Source organism: Crinia signifera, chromosome 7 (assembly GCF_055691185.1).
Source record: "Crinia signifera chromosome 7, ASM5569118v1, whole genome shotgun sequence".
Lineage (NCBI taxonomy): Eukaryota > Metazoa > Chordata > Amphibia > Anura > Myobatrachidae > Crinia > Crinia signifera.
In genome coordinates this window covers 95758141-95775414 of record NC_139223.1, presented here as the reverse complement: position 1 = coordinate 95775414, position 17274 = coordinate 95758141, and the positions used below count along the sequence as shown (strand labels likewise).

Here is a 17274-nt window from a genome sequence, read left to right as displayed (position 1 = left end):
AAAATTTTGAGCCAGAACTGCATTTTTGTGTAAAAAATTACATTTTTTTACACAAAAATGCAGATCTGGCTCAAAATTTTTCATTTTCACAAGGAATGAAGGAGACAAAGCACCCCAAAATCTGTGCCCCAATTTCTCCCGAGTATGGCAATGCCTCACATGTGACCAAAAAATACCAGTTGGGTGCATGGCAGGACTCAGAAGGGAAGGAGTGATTTTTGGATTTTGCAGCACAGATTCTGGTTGAATGACCCCTGAAGCACCCATGCAGTGGAACCCCCCCACAAGTGACCCCATTTTGCAAACTACACCCTTCAGGGAATTCATCAGGGGGTATAGTGTACATTTCAAACCCCCAGGGGTTTCACCAATTTTGATACAACTGAGCTGTGAAAATGAAAAATTAAATTTTTTCATTTTCACAGCCCAGTTGTATCAAAATTGGTGAAACCCCTGGGGGTTTGAAATGTACACTATACCCCTAAATGAATTCCCTGAAGGGTGTAGTTTGCAAAATGGGGTGACTTGTGGGTGAGGTTCCTAACTTTTAGCACTTATGGTGCCTAGAAACCTACATGGTGCCTAAAAAAAAATCTCATAAAAAGGAGGCTCCAAAATCAAGTAGGTGCTCCTTCTATTATGAAGCCTGGGGTTTGGTCAACGTGCACACTAGGGCCACATATAGGATATTTATGAAAACAAAAGAATTGGGGGAATCAATTTTTAGTCACATTTCTCTAGTAAAATCTACTGTGTTCCTTAGAAAAATATATTAAAATTGAAACTCTGCAAAAAAAAAAGAAATTTTGAAATTTCGCCTACACTTTGTTTTAATTCCTGTGAAACACATAAAGGGTTAACAAACTTCCAAAATGCTGTTTTGAATACTGTGAGGGGTGCAGTTTTTGAAATGGCATCATTTATGGGGGTGTCTTACATACAAGTCCCTCAAAGTCACATCAGAACTGAACTGGTCCCTAAAAAAATCAGTGTTTGAAACTTTCTTGAAAATTTGAGAATTTGCTATTCATATTTGAAGCCTCCTAGTGTCCAAAAAAATGAAAAGGAGGTTGAAATAATGATTGCAACATAAAGTAGACATATGGTCTTTGTTAGTTATTAACTATTTTGAGTGGTATGTTTATTTGTCTCACAAGCAGAAAATGTGACATTTTGCAAATTGCAAAATTTTCCATTTTTTCACGACATTTTGGTATTTTTCACAAAAAAACACAGACTGTATCGACCCAAATTTACCACTAACTTGAAGTACAATGTGTCACGAGAAAACAATCTCAAAATCACTGGGATAAGTAAAAGCAAAAAAAGTTATCCCCACTTAAGTGATACATGTCAGATTTGAAAAAAATGGCTCTGTCAGGAAGGGGTTAATGATGCTGAATATTGGCCAGATTAGTGGAGAATATATTAGTTTGGCCCTGCTGTTACTAAGAACCTGGCCGGTTTAATATGAATCTCCTACTTCTGTTCTTCTTACTATTTTGCTTTTATGTTTTGTGTTTTTGTATAACAGGACAACATTAGACTATTCTACTGCTTGCTTTGTGGGGTGTAGGTTTGCCTTAATATCACAAGTCCACTGCCCCAGTTGGTCCATATTGCTATTATCATTCATTTGCGTGGGTGGCTGGGGGGGATAGAAGGGTTTCATTAGATTGGTATAGATTAGCTATGATGTAGTTGTTTCTATCCTGGTGGTTATGTGGGTATCATATTAGGACCACACAATTGTTGACCTTTTTGATATTTGCTGGCAAAGTTGTGTATACCTATTCTGCTGCATTATTCTAACATTTTTAATAATATAACTGCCAATTTTTTATCATAGTTAACTCTAATGACGCCTTCGGTTATTTCCACTATTGTGTCTATCCTTTGAGCAGTATATTGTAATATGTCACAAACTTTGCTGTACAATCATTTATGATATGCACCATACTGTATTATTGCATGATTATGAATAGGTACAAGTCCTTCTTGCACGAATTGTGATTCGCTTTGTATGCTTTGTCTTGCTACTTTGGGTTTTGTTATTGTGAAAATGTCAATAAAAATGACTATTTAAAAAAAAAAAAGTCTATTAGGGGGAAATGCAATCCTCCGCCTCTATTTCCAACAGGGGAAATAGTGGCGGGTGCCTAATTAATGTTGTCTTTATCAACAGCATTGACGAGGCATCACGGCAGAACGAGCCCGACTTTAAAAGCCGTTAGGTCCGAACAGCCACGGATTGTCGCGATCATGGCCATATCTCGACAATCCGCGTTGGTTTATGCGGACATGCCCCCTTTTCGCCGATTGCAGGTGGGACATTGAACCTGTCTGCCGATTTGCTGTCGAGTAACACGTGAAAGGGCCAGGATCACAGCTGTTGGGATGGACCGACAGTCATTATCCGGTATTGCATATCCCCCTTAAGCTGTGTACACACGGTGCAATATCGCTGGCAATATGGTGGCTGAGCGACCATATTGGCAGTGATTTGTTTGTGCTGTGGTGATAAATCGCTGGGTGCGCGCTCCTGTGTTCAGCCCCCTATTGGTCGCTGGTCCAGCCGTTTCCCTCTGCGGCTCCCCCGGCAGAGTCTCCTTTTCAGCAGCGACCATCTATGGTCACTGATGAAAATGGGACCCTGAGCAATATATTGCTGAGCAATATATTGCACTGTGTGTACACAGCTTTAGTCAGGCCCGTACACTTGGTGAAAAATTCTGCCAATTGTTTGTTTGCCCAATAATAATTGGATAATGCGTATCTGTTTTTTTATACCACATTAGAAACAAAATCAATACAATTCTAAAACTACTGTATGAGCCCATTTCCATCATTGTGTACATCAGGGGTGGTCAACCTGTGGCTTTTGAGCCACATGTGGCTCTTTTCTTAATGAGATGCGGCTCCCACACTCGTGGCACTGCCTCTTGCCTCCTCTGACTGTGGCACAGTCAGAGGAGGCATGTGGCAGTGCTGCAGGTGCAGGAGCCGGCACACAGTGGGGTAGCACACAATTGCTGTGGTCTCTGCTGACAGCTGCTGTCAGCTCTTCCAGCTGCCCCCTGCCACACTGACACACCGCTGAGTTTTTTGGTGAGATAGGAGGGCTGGTTTTGGCTTTCCCATCTTGGCATAACCAGCCCTCTTGCTTGTAAGAAATGATAAAAGGAGATGTCAGGGAGGATTTTTTTTATTGGCAATCACAGCTCCACAGTGGTGTTTTTATGCTTCTCTGTCCAATGCTTCACCCTATTGGACCAGCTTCTTTACTAGGCTTGTAAGGTAGTCACTATTGATGGGTACTGATTCAGCTGTAGGCTTAGCCTGCAATTGAGTGCTGCAAGAATAATAGGTACTCTTTACTTAGCATGTCGCCCATCGCGGGCATTGAATGCACTAAAAAATCGGGTGCGACGCGACCGACGCGATGCCCGCGATTTCCCATAGGGAACAATGTTAAATGTCTCAATTGACCCGATTTTCCTGTTCAATGCCTCAATTGACCCGATTTTTCCATAGGAAACCATGTTAAATGGCACCCTGAAGTGTGAAATGGCCCCCACAATTGTTAACGCCACCCCACGATCAACGTGAACCCGAAGCGTGGCGAGCGCAGCGGTGCGCGTCCTATGACCTTTTCATACCCCCACTATCCACGTCGGCGTGGAGTTGAGAATAGAATAGTGTGGCGAGCGCAGCGAGCCACCGAGCCCGAAGCGTGGCGAGCGCAGCGGATACCTGTGAAGCCCGCGAAGGGACGCGTTTACCTGTGAAGGTATCCGCGGCCCCTCGCGGGGCTCGCCACGCTTCGGGCTCGGTGGCTCGCTGCGCTCGCCACACTATTCTATTCTAAACTCCACGCCGACGTGGATAGTGGGGGTATGAAAAGGTCGAAAGACGCGTACCGCCGCCCCTCGCGGGCTCGCTGCGCTCGCCACGCTTCGGGTTGACATTGATCGTGGGGTGGCGTTAACAATTGTGGGGGCCATTTCACACTTCAGGGTGGCTATTTGGCCTCTGTGGGCCATTTAACATTGTTTCCTATGGAAAAATCGGGTCAATTGAGGCATTGAACAGGAAAATCGGGTCAATTGAGACATTTAACATTGTTCCTTATGGGAAATCGCGGGCATCGCGTCGGTCGCGTCGCACCCGATTTTTTGTGCATTCAATGGCCGCGATGCCTGCGATTTTTTTACCTGCGATGCCCACGATCAAAATCGTGGGCGCCGTGCTAGGTAAATAGTACCGAATAATATAGTAATGTATGGTTTGGTATTCTGTAGTGCTTAAATGGGTTGCTATGATTAAAATAATGTGTTAAAAGGTTATGAATATATTAAATGGACTGCTGTTTAAAAGAAAGATGATTAAAAGCATAAATGTGCAGCTACTTTGAAGCGAAGGCAGGGCTGGGCAACACCGGCCCTCCAGATGTTGATGAACTACACATCCCAGCATTCCTTGCATCAGTTTCAGCATGTTCATTAACATCTGGAGGGCCGGTGTTGCCCAGCCCTGAGCTAAGGTGTCACAAGATGGTTTTATATAGCATAAATGCATTCCTTCCAACTGTCACCTTTGTGTGGCAGGTCCCAATTTTAAAAACACAGAAGTTTTGAGGTATGTAAATGTACTGCTAGTAGCTAGGGCACAACCAATTTAAAAAATTGGCTGTGGCCTTGTAGGCGCTATTTGTCTTACCATAACATACTGCATTTTCTTCTGCGGCAGACGTCAGGGGCCACGGATTACAGTGGGATTCCAGCACCGGAAAGTTAAACTTGTTGGCTATTCTCTAGACAGCCCAGCTCCTCCCCTCCTGTACCCCACCTCCAGGCTCAGCTAGTTTCAGTTTTAGTTGTGCTGGCAGAAGCCAACAAGCACTATGGAGAGGGGCTGCCTTATGCAGCCTTACATCTTATTTTGAAACTTTATTTTTTTTTATATTTGTACACTGACACCTTGTAAGTGACAGGGCAGCAGCGCTGGGGGTCTTAGACCCCTGCACTGCTGCCCCATCACCAGGGCCCTTGTACACCACCCAAGTTGGTTGTCACAAATGGAGGTGTATCCGGCTGGCCCCGGGCACTGGGGGACCGACAGCCGTCACAGGCATCAGGACACTGGTTAAGGTAACGCACTTCCTGCTGGGGGACCGACGGGCTGCGCTAGCAAGCGGCAGGACTGGTCTGCCATCCATCCTGCTGGACCACCAGGAAACGGTGTGTTCGGGCAGCGGCGAGGTCAAAATCGCTGGGCGGTCATTTGCTAGTAGGGGTAGTGGGCTCCCCTCGCAAAACCCCTCCCCCGGAGACAGGAGGAAGGACATACTCATGTGAGTCCCCTCCCCTGATCCCTTCCTGCCTGTCTGCTGCATAGTGATAGAGGGACATGGAGAGCACTAAGCCATTCCGGGGTCCACCTCCTCACTGCCGGGCCACTCTGGCAAGTCCCCCTGTACCTTTCCTACTGGAGCACAGATTACAGCAATTTATGCTCCTGCAGGCCATAGTGCTTTGCAGAGCTCAGTGCCACTTTATTATTTGCATTGTATGTGTGCTGTCTCTTATACTGTGTTAAAACTGTACCAGTTTAGCTGCCTCTTGTACAATGTCAGAGGACAGCAGTAGTGACACAACTGATGAGCCATTCGCAGTTTAACTGTACTGGCCATGTGTAGGGATGCCAATCCCGGGGCATTTTTTCAATCCCGGGATTCGGGATTGAAAAATGCTCAATCCCGGGATTCCCGGGATCCCGGGATTGGCTTCCCTAATAATAAAAAAACACCATGGGCGCCCGAGCGCTGGGTGGGTGGGCGGTTGTCAGGGAGCGCTGGGTGCCGGTGAGCGGGCGAGCGCTGGGTGCCGGTGAGCGGGCGGGCGTCAGCGCTGGGTGCCGGTGAGCGGGCGGGCGTCAGCGCTGGGTGCCGGTGAGCGGGCGGGCGAGCGGGCGTCAGCGCTGGGTGGGCGAGCGGGCGTCAGCGGTGGGTGGGCGAGCGGGCGTCAGCGCTGGGTGCCGGTGAGCGGGCGGGCGTCAACGCTGGGTGGGTGGGCGATCGGGCGTATGGCCGGGAGCGCTGGGCGGGCGGGCAGCCGTGGATGTGCGGCTGTGCCCTGCGCAGCGTGACCTCGTCACGCTGCGCACTGCGGGGTATGGGAGAAGCCGGGCAGCGTCTGAGTGCTCAGACGCTGCCCGGCATTAAACTGCGCATGCGCAGTTTAATCCCGAAATCCCGGGATTGGAAATTCCAATCCCGGGATTGAAATCCCGGCGTTTTGGGGGCCAAATCCCGGGATCCCGCCGATCCCGATCCCGGGATTGGCCACCCTAGCCATGTGTACTTACACGTGCATGCCTTAATCTTTGAGACAAGCATATGCTACTGGCAGGATCAACCAGGTAGCTCTCGGGTCTTCTATATTGTGTCTGCTTCATTTGTCTTGAAGTTCATAGTTCCTCCGTTGAGTGAACTTAGTTAATGGTTCCTCTGTTGAGGGTACTTGTACATGTTACAATTATGGTTTCTCTGTAAAGGAACCACACACACACACATGTGTTTTATATGTTTAAATGTGTTTCTGTGTGTGTTTCTCTTCCTTCTATATTGTCTCATGCCTGGATTGGTAAAAACTGAAACTAGCTAATCCTGGAGGCGGGGTAGGGGGGTGGAGGAGCTGGGCTGTCCTGGGAAGCCAAGAAGTTGTAACTGGAATGCTGGAATGGTTCATGACCCACTCCTCACTGTAATCCCTGTGGCCCCTGATGTCCTCGAAGAAAGATTTAACAGGGAAGACATAAATCTCGTTTTTTGGCTTATTGCATCTGATTAGTTGGCCACCACTGCTGTGTATAATTAGTTTGTTTGAGTGGAACTATCTACTGTAATTATAATTTTGTGTGTAGAATGTGGTGTATAATTACCACTTGTAAGTAGTACATTTTGCATATGTAACCTTTTCTTGTAATCACCTTAAATTCCTCCCTTTTTTTTTTAATACATATAGGTACCGTTCTTTTTAGCGGTGGTATAGAGTCTGTGCTTGTACAGTGGTCCTACAGAATGGAACACAAGAAGGAATTTCTCCCTCGTCTAGGGGCTGCTATTGAGCACATATCCACCTCCTCTGATGGCTCTTTACACTGCACCTCTCATATAGATAACCGTAAGTTGCAAACATATTACCCATTATTCAAGTTAGCATCACATGTGTTTCAGTTCTTCAGACTGTGTCTTGAAAAAGTTTTGTCTAATCCTTTTTGGCAGACAACCTTCAATCTGTAGTTGAGTGTTCTTTGGTTTAAAACACATGTTGTATGTGATACGGTATGATGGTCGACAGTCGTTAGGTTGACACCATTGGGTCACCATACAGCAAGGCCGACAGGTGTCTAGGTCGACATGAGACAAGGTTGACCGGTGTCTAGGTCGACACATGCGTTAGATTGACAGGGGTTAGGTTGACTTTCAAAAGGTCACCATCAGGTTTTTCACAGTTTTTTTGTGCCGACAGGCAGTATTTCATGCCCTACCATTTACTAGGACATCATGGGAGAATAAAATAGTGTGCCGAGCCTAAAGCATTGGTAGCGGACGTGGCACACTTAAAACAGTGTCCATGTCGACAGTGTTGTTATTCGGGTAAAAAAAATAGTGAAAACTCCATGTCAACCTTGCTGTATGTCGACCCAACGGTGTTGACCTAATGACCATCAACAATCATCCCAACCCTATTGTACATGTGTTTTAAAACAATAGGAGTGAGAAATTAGTGTTATCTGAAATATGTAATCCTTTAATTTTCCCAAGAATATGGATCCTAAATGTGTACAGTTCTCTAAAATAAAAGTATTCTGAATAGGACAGTAGTACAAATGTCATAATGCTGGTGTAATTTCAGAAGTGTTCTAGTGATGTTCACACTCCTTTCTACACAATGTTATCACAATGGATTACCTCCTTACTGTTCTCCTATAATAATATCAACCACTCTACAAGAACATCAATTCTAACAAGAAAAACAGCAGAAATGAAACCCCTAACAAGGAAAACAAAATGTTAAAAAAGAACATAACAAAAATTGCAAAAGGGAGTGATTACCTAACTGAATTCAGAGCAAATGATACAATGCAAGTAAAAGAAATACAATTCTCTTTAATCCAATTGGAGGACTCTGGGGATATCTCCGAAAAGAGGGTGTACACTGAAGTTGCTATACAAAGCATTTTCCTTACCAATTATTGTACCATAGAATATTTCTCTCATCCAAGACTTGTTTAATTGAGCTCTACCCTTTGGTCCACCCATGGTCTTCAGTGTTTAAATGCCCATGGAAGCTGGGCTATTTTCATTAGAGAAATAAAGAAACTGCGCAGGACATAACTTCTTTCTAACCATCACAATTGATACAAAGGATTCTGTATGTAATCCTGGCGTTCAAAATCCTGGAATACCGACCGCCGAAATCCCGACAAGGGGGGGATGTTGAACGCCCCCCCCCCCCCCCCTTGCGGGCTCGCTGCGCTAGCCACGCAGTGGGCCCGGTGCCTTGCTTCGCTCGGCACGCTAATTTATTCTCCCTCTAAGGGTGTCGTGGACACCCGCGGAGGGAGAAAGTTTCGGGATATCGTCAGTCGGGATTCTGAATGCCGGGATTCCGACCACCGGGAAATTGACTGCATCCTGATACAAATACACTGGTCAGTATCACACATATATTCTAAATCTGTTTTATACTATTGTTTCAAAATTTTGTTGATGCAGTTTTCTGATAACATATATTAAAAACAATCATTGCCAATAAATAAAATGTAGATTTAGGCAGCACACATGATTGCACACACTGCAATGCCCATTGCACATGATGGCACACACCATAATGCCCATTACACATGGTTGCATGCACCGTAATGCCCATTACACATGGTGTCGCGCGCACACCGCGTAATGCCCAATGCACATGGTGGCATGCGCACACACCGTAATGCCCATTAATAAATAAACTACACATAGCACACACCCTAATGCCAGTTACACATGATGGAGGGCGAAGGAGCTGACCGATAGCTGCTGCTAGCAGAGAGCTCAGCAGCATGGCGGTGGGCGGGCTGCACTTTGAAGAGCTGACACATTGCGCTCATCTCAGGGGTTGCCAGCAGGGTGAGGAGGTGGAGGGCTGGCCCAAGCCTAATTTTTTTGTTTAGCGAGCATAGATTTTGGCGCCCCTAATTGTGGATATTATGGGTGGCATCAAGGGGGTTGCATCAATTGGTGCCACTCCCATAGAAGTCACATCAATATAAACTTTTAAAAGCTTTTAAAATATTGCTTCAGATATATAATATTCTTGATTTGACACGCAATAATTCGGAAACTGTTTTATTTTAAAAGACTTCTAAAACAGGATCCATGCATGTTGAAAGCGTGGAACAAATATATAGGGCTGTGGTTACTAAATAATACCACTGAATTAAGAAAAGGATTCTTTACCATTAGAGCAGTAAAATTCTGGAACTCATTGCCGATGGGGGTGAAAACAGCAACTACTGTTAATGAATTTGAATCAAAACTGGATGTATTTTTGGTCACTAAGGGAATCCTATAGATATTACTTTTTACTCAAGTCAGTATTCACAAGTTAGATAGGTTGAACTCGATGGACTAATGTCTTTTTCAGCCTTAATTACCATGTTACTATGTATTTCATATTACAAAGCTTAATAGTCTTAAACGCCGCACGGTAGTACCACTTATACACATTACACCAAGTAGAGTGCACATTCTTGCTATTGTCTTATTGAAGAGGGTGTAAATAGTACACCTCTTTTTAATTCTAATTATAATAAGTTACATTTTAGAAATTGTGAATCATCAATTGGACGGCTTCCAGATATATTTTCGGTACTTGTTTCCTAGCACGGAGCCAGCGATAAAAATTGTATCCATCGGGACCCCAAATATCGCGTCCATCGCATGCAACCAAATCGCATGCGATGGACGTGATTTTTACATTGGAATCAATGTAAAATGGTCCCTGAGACCCGATTTTACATTGGCCCCAATGTTAAATGCCCCCCAGACCCCAATTTTCATTGTTTCCCAACCCTGATGGGTCAAATGCCCCCCCCATTAATGCCACTTAACGATGAACGCCAACCCGAAGCGTGGCGAGCGCAGCGGTACGCGTCCTCCGACCTTTTCATACCCCACTATCCACGTCGGCGTGGAGTCGATTGTATATAGTGTGGTGAGCCACCAAGCCCGAAGCGTGGCGACGCGCATTACTTCACAGATATTACGCGTCCCCTCGCAGGGCTCGTTGCGCTCGCCATGTTTCGGGCTTGGTGGCTTGTTGTGCTCGCCACACTATATAAAATCAACTCCACGCCGACGTGGATAGTGGGGGTATGAAAAGGTCAGAGGACGCACCTCGCACCTACGCTCGCCACGATTCGTGTTGCCGTTCATCGTGGGGTGGCGTTAACAATGGGGGGGGGGGGGGGGGGCATTTGTCATGTAATATACCCATAAGGGTGGGTATACAATGAAAAATCAGGTCCATTGGCCCATTTTAACATTGTTCCCTATCAGGGGCGCTGGAACGTTTTTAGGTTGGGGGGGGCAAGATATAATCTCATTTTGGCGCCCCCTAAATTGCTATATGTTACCCCCGGGCACTATACACACTGGCAGCGGCATATACACGTGGGCATTATACACAGGGCAGCAGCATATATGCATGGGCATTATACACAGGGCAGCGGCATATATGCGTGGGCATTATACACAAGGCAGCGGCATTTACGCATGGGCATTATACACAGGGCAGCGGCATATACACGTGGGCATTATACACCGGGCAGCGGCATATACATGTGGCCAGAGACACCAGGACTGACATTAATCCAGGGGTTGTCATTTACTCGTAAAAATTAACTGGTTTGGGAAGAATGAGTGATCCGGGGTGTCGCTGCACCTACTTAGGCTGGGTGCCCACTTGTCCTGGTCAGGGGGTTAGGATCCAGATGGGCTGCTAACACAGCATAGGGATGGGCACAAGTGGGGAGCACACTGGGTGCTGGGGAAGAGTATAGCCCCACCGGTACTTGGGGTGCTGTGGGGTGCCAGGTAGGGTCCATTTCGTCAGTGGCAGGGAGTGTACGGGAGTCTGTCTGGGGTGGCGAGTACAGGAGATACCTGACGTCTGGAACAAGTTGCAGGCTCCTGCCCGTCACGATAGGGCCCCCTGGTGTCCACCCGGCTGGCTGCTGTGTCCCTCTTCTGCAGGGGGGGGGGGGGCACTCAGTCGCTCCGCTCCACTCCCGTTGTGTCTCGCGCTGCTCCCTCGGCGCCGGCTCCTTGTAGCCACAGGCTGCCTGTCTTCTGCGCCAGACGGTCTCTCACAGGCCCCCCGCCGGCGGCTTCTATAGTCGCGCTGTCGCCCGATGACAGCGTCAGCTGTGTTGCTCGGCGGTGGTCAGGCTCCGTCCTGGGCGCGCCGCTGGGCTCTTACTCTGCTCCACGCTCCTTCTCCTCACCACGCTGCTTCACCACGCTCCTCTTCCAGCCGGATCACGCGCTCCTCAGCCTGCATCCCCGGAACCTTTGACCTCCTCTCACTTCCTCTCTGCTGCCATACGTCCTTCAGGGCTGTCACTCAGCCTGGGGACGCCTCCTCACGCCCTCAAATGGCATGGGTATTAACCCTGTCCCTGCCAAGAGGACGTGGCTCAGACTGGGGTGCCACAACTGATTAATCAGCCGCCCGCCCGCACAGCTGCTTTAGCGCCTCAGTAATTTGGGGGGGGGGGGGGGGGGCAAGCTGCCCCCTCGCCCCCCCCGTTCCGGCGCCACTGTTCCCTATGTAAAATCAGGTCCATCGCATCGGTCGCATCGCATGCCTTAACTTAAGGCATGCGATGGACGCAATTTTTTCATTGTCAGGGAAAAGGCTAAAAATAGCCCTAAAATTGCGTCAGTCATGTCCATCGCATACCTTAAGTTAAGGTATGCGATCACCTACGACGGGCGCCGTGCTAGGAAACAAGTATCATATTTTCAGAGTGCACCCCATAATTCCCCAACTTTCCCTCTTTTCTCTTATTGTGCCTAACTGTATGGGAGAGGGTAGCACCGCATTCTTACTAATATTAAAACTATTATCGTACAAAAATAATAAAGAAAATGAAAATAGAAATCATAGGAAGACGAACAAAAAGAGCACTCAGTGCGGAATTAAAAACCCTTCCCTTCAATTAATCTACAGTGTTGCCATGCTACATCTGTGAAAAGTAGCTGGGCCCTACAGCTACCAAGCAGCGAGTGGATGGACAATTTTAATGTGGTGGCAGGGTAACCATATAGGTACTGCAAGTGGAGCTGTGCCTACATGTGCTAGGCACCACTTTAGAAATCAAGTTCGGCATAGATAGTCTAACGGAGAAGGCGAGCACATATGTAGACTGGCATTTGAGAAAATTTGTCACGGAACTCCCATCACACGTAAGGGATACGATGGACATCCTGAACAAACTGGAGAATATCACAACTACAAAGGACACCTGGCTGTGCACCTGCGATGTGGAATTGCTTTATACAAGCATAAACCATGAAGTGGGGGTGCAAGCCACAGAGTACTTTCTTAATATGGGAAGAAGAACAGAACATAAGTTCCTAAGTCAACTGCTAAACTTCATTCTCACTAAAAATGTCTTTGTTTTTAATGGACAGTTCTTCCTACAGACCCGAGGTACAGCGATGGGTACGACGTGTGCGCCACTGTACGCAAATCTGTACCTCGGGTGGTGGGGAAAAGAGCATGTGTTCAATGAAGATCTAGAGAGATATACCCAGTACATCAATGCTTGGTATAGGTACATAGATGATCTCTTGATCCTATGGGAGGGACCAGAAACCCTCTTTAGAGAATTTATAGAAAAATTGAACAACATCAAGTGGAACCTGAGACTCACTATGGAAATGAGCCATCGAAGGGTGACTTTTCTGGATCTGACCATTGAGATATCAGACGATGGAGAAATAATAACAGATAGCTTCCGGAAGAACACAGCAACAAACAGAACCTTTCATTACACTAGCTCCCACTTCCCGGCAATATGGAGGAATATCCCCAAAGGGGAACTTTTGAGATCTAGGAGGAACTGCACGAAACTTCAAACCTTTGACAAAAGGGCAGAAGAACTGAAAGACCGTCTAATAAAAAGAGGTTACAGTGACAAAAATAAGTGAGAAGAATGGAGAGACAGCAATTACTCCCCAAAAAAGACAAGAAACAAGTATAGACAATAAACTCCGTTTCATCGGAACATACTGCAACCAGTGGAAGGAAATACAAGAAAACTTAGAGACACTGGAACGTATTACAAACGGATGAAGCCCTATCCGCACAAATTGGAGAAAGCCAATGTATGTTGGAGAAAGTCAGCAAGCCTAAAAGACAGATTGGTTGATAGCCATTTCACCAACAGTCGACAAAGAGATGTAGCAGATGGGCGTTATCCCTGCGGGGAATGCAAAGCCTGTAAACATATGGTGAAAACAAAAAAGTACTGATATGAGAAAAACAACAACATCAAAGGATATATAAATTGCAACACCATAGGAGTAATCTACTGTCTACAATGTAACTGTCCCTAGAGATATTTTGGAATGACAAGTAGAAAATTTAAGATACGAGTCCTGGAACACGCCAACAACATCAAGAATTTCACACAGTTTTTACACAACCATTATTCACATCACACCTTTCACAGAATTCTTCCCAAAGCACATTTGTAATAAACACAGAATAGTAAAACAATAATAATGATAAAATATATAAAGAAATAAAATAAAAAATAAACTGAAACAATTATATCACAAGATGTCATAAGACGTCATCATGCATATATCACAGGAGGTTACCTCACTGGAATTCAGACTAATCTCACTATATAGTATGGACAAATAACAATATTTGGAGACCTTACACACAAAGCCATACATACATCCGACTAATTCACAAGAGCGGGGAAATGCAGTAAAATTATAAATAATAAAGAAAAATGAATAAATAAATAAAAAATGATAATTAACAAATTAATAATTATAAAAAATATAAAGCACCTAGAACAAGAGGAGGATGAGAAGTCCCCCCAAAAATTTTAAATTAAAGTCTTATGAGGGGAAAGAATATATGTATAGGAAGGAGGAAAAAAACAAATAGCCAATGCAAAATATTAACATACAAAAGAAAGAAATAATCAAAATAAGACAAAAGATAGAATAAAACAAAACAAGGACGAATTAATACCATCAATTACTTGAGAGAAGGGAGGCCAGTGGGCACGTAAGAAAACCTTCCATATGTAGCAAATAAAAAAAAAACCTGAGTTACACATAAAAATCAGGGAAAACAAAGAAACCAATGACGGACCTGCCTCCTAACAACGGTCACCAAGGGATCAGAATAAACACAGACCGGAAGTGGCCACTCGGCTTGCCCCGATGAAGCCGGAAAATCAGTTGAAATGCGCCTAGGCGTGTGATTTGTGAAGTGTCTGATGTGCAAAAAATGTTTAGTTATATGTGAAATATGTACCCCTCAATAATAGAGAATAGGGCATGAACAACCAACCTGTGTGTGCAGCAGCATAGACGTGTCAGGCGAGATGCCATACACGCTGGGGAGAGAGACACTGACGGAGCTGTGTAAGCCTGCATTCGGCTTAACACAGACACCGCCAGCAGTTAGCAGTAATAAAACATAAGAGATTGTCGATAGGTGTAGTGTCTGAGGACACACTAACTGTGCAAAGCCTAGAGAGACCACAACACTACTGCCATTTGTAATAAGCAGACAGAGACGCCGCATAGATAAACATTACACAAAACAGTGAATGCGGGCAAAGGTAGTGTTAGATCGTAACGCCTGACCCACCATAGAAATAGAAGGTAACGCTGCAGAGATTAGCAGTGAATATCAATAGCAACTGTGCTCTGAAACAGGAATAGAAGATTGAACAATAAAATAACACCCAGCCGGGATCACAATATAACCGCAAAACTGCGATAGCAGCCGGATACGCTACGTAGATGAGAAATACTATATGAATGAGCTGTGATACCAGCCGTGGGTGAAAACACGGACAAAGCAGTGAGGAACAATTCATGCGCATATAATTGTGTGGGTCCAATACAGGCAAAATGTACAGTTGAAATAACATTAAACACACCAGGGATAACGGTGAAAACATTTGCAAACAAGCGCTTGGGCACATGATAGGGCAATCATACAAACAGATTCCCTATATATAAACATCAGAGCCCGTAATACTAAATTCAAGATATCCCTTATCACCATAAAATTGACATCTCTATAAACAGGGATTATAAACTGCTGGAAAAAAACCCAGAATAAATAAATGATATATCTCCCAGGAGAAAGCACATGCTGAGAGACATATAGTCAGGGCTATTTTTCAGCAGGCTCCAGCAGGAACTGAGGCCCTTATTCTAGTTCACTCTTTCTGACAAAATGTTTCTTAGATGGACAAAACCATGTGCACTGCAGGTGAGGCAGTTGTTACTTGTGCAGAGATAATTAGATTTGGGTGGGGTTTTACACCTGCCTCACCTGCAGTGCACATGGTTTTGTCCATCTAAGAAATATTTTTTCAGAAAGAGTGAAATAGAATAAGGGCCTCAGTTCCTTCTGAAAAATAGCCCAGCATATAGTATCATAAAACACTTCTAGTGGAGAGTGGCAGACAGCCCAGATAGAAGATCAAAGACCAAAGTAAATAAATGTAACAAAAAAATGATACAAAGTCTCACCATGTGCTGAGAAAGATACATAATAACAGGGGTTCATGCCTATTACCTCCTAAGCCAGGGGTTCCCAATCTTTTTCTAATCACGGCACCCTAGAGTATCAGAATTTTTCCAAGGCACCCCTAGGCCCCAAAAAATATATATACATTTAAGATGATTGTGTTTATATGTGCTTCTTAGGTTCAGTTATGTGGTAAAGGGCAGTATTTGGTTCTGATTTTGAGATTGGCAGCCACCATCACTGGTTTTGTCCAGAAATAATTGATCATAAACAATTTGAATTGGTCCTGGAGGACCAACCCGAGGCACCCTGCAAGTGTCGTGAGGCACCCCAGGGAGCCTCGGCACACAGTTTGGGAATCAGCAATAAAGGAGAGAAAACCAAACCAGTAAAAGGAGGTTAAATAACTAAAGTGCAAAACCAAATATACCCTGAACAGGGAAAATTAATTTGGACAACAGCAAGGGGTACATGACACATGAACAAAAGTATATGAATAATGGCACTAACCAGTCAGAACCTTACGATCATTATTTTTTTAAAGCACAATTTCTAACTTTAAAGCACCACTCTTTCTTTTTTACGGAGAGGAGAGATTGCATAGATCCCCCCCCCCCCCCCTTTTTTAAATGAAAGTACAAATAAAGGTTACATTTTAAAGAGTATAATTTCTTTCAAATTAATTGAACGGACCACAAAACAAATCCACGAGTGCACCCAGAATATCTCTAGCTTTTTCTTCCCCTCTTTTTGTTACATGTATATATCTAGAGAAGGGTAGCACCATAGCTGCTAAAAAATAAAAAAATATAAACACAAAAACCTGGAAAGAAAAACACACAAATAATAGTGTGAAATATAAATTGAACAATAGAAAGAAAACCGCAAGGGTTTGCATGAGGTCCGAGCAAAAGGAAAACACTGTGCAGAATTAAAACACCTCCTCCAACCACTTTAGAAATATCCACTTTCTTTCTTCACACTGTTCTACATACAGAGCAGCAGCAAGTTACCACATACACACATGGGGAATTTACAAAGCACAGCTCATTATCAAATAGCCGGTGTAGACATGTAATCATTGTGTGTACAAAAATTAAAGGGTCCTACACACACAGCGATGCTGAAGCATTGTGAGCGATGCTAGATTGCCCAGAACACTTCAGCATAATCGCTTAGCACACAGTGATGTCAGCGATCTGTCAGGGACAGTGTTCTCTAGTGAGAACACTGGCCCTGACCGATTAATATCCAGTGTGCTGAGATCACTTAGAAAATGCCTGTGTATCGCTACATATGTAGGCCCAATGAGAGACAAAGAACACAGTGGGAAAACACACAGTAGGGGAGGAGGCTTTTTGTTTATATTTGATACAGGTGGTAAAAATCGCCGGAAATAGAAAGTGAAGTCCAGGCACTTACC

General features: G+C 44.8%; 1 protein-coding gene across 1 annotated transcript in view; it reads left to right on the top strand.

Moving 5' to 3' along the window:
* WDR75 (WD repeat domain 75) overlaps positions 1-17274 on the top strand; it is a 334745-nt gene that overhangs the window by 161318 nt on the left and 156153 nt on the right. Inside the window, exon 9 of the mRNA XM_083153502.1 lies at positions 7026-7184. Coding sequence (XP_083009628.1) covers positions 7026-7184 — 159 coding nt within the window. The remainder of the gene's footprint in view (positions 1-7025; positions 7185-17274) is intronic.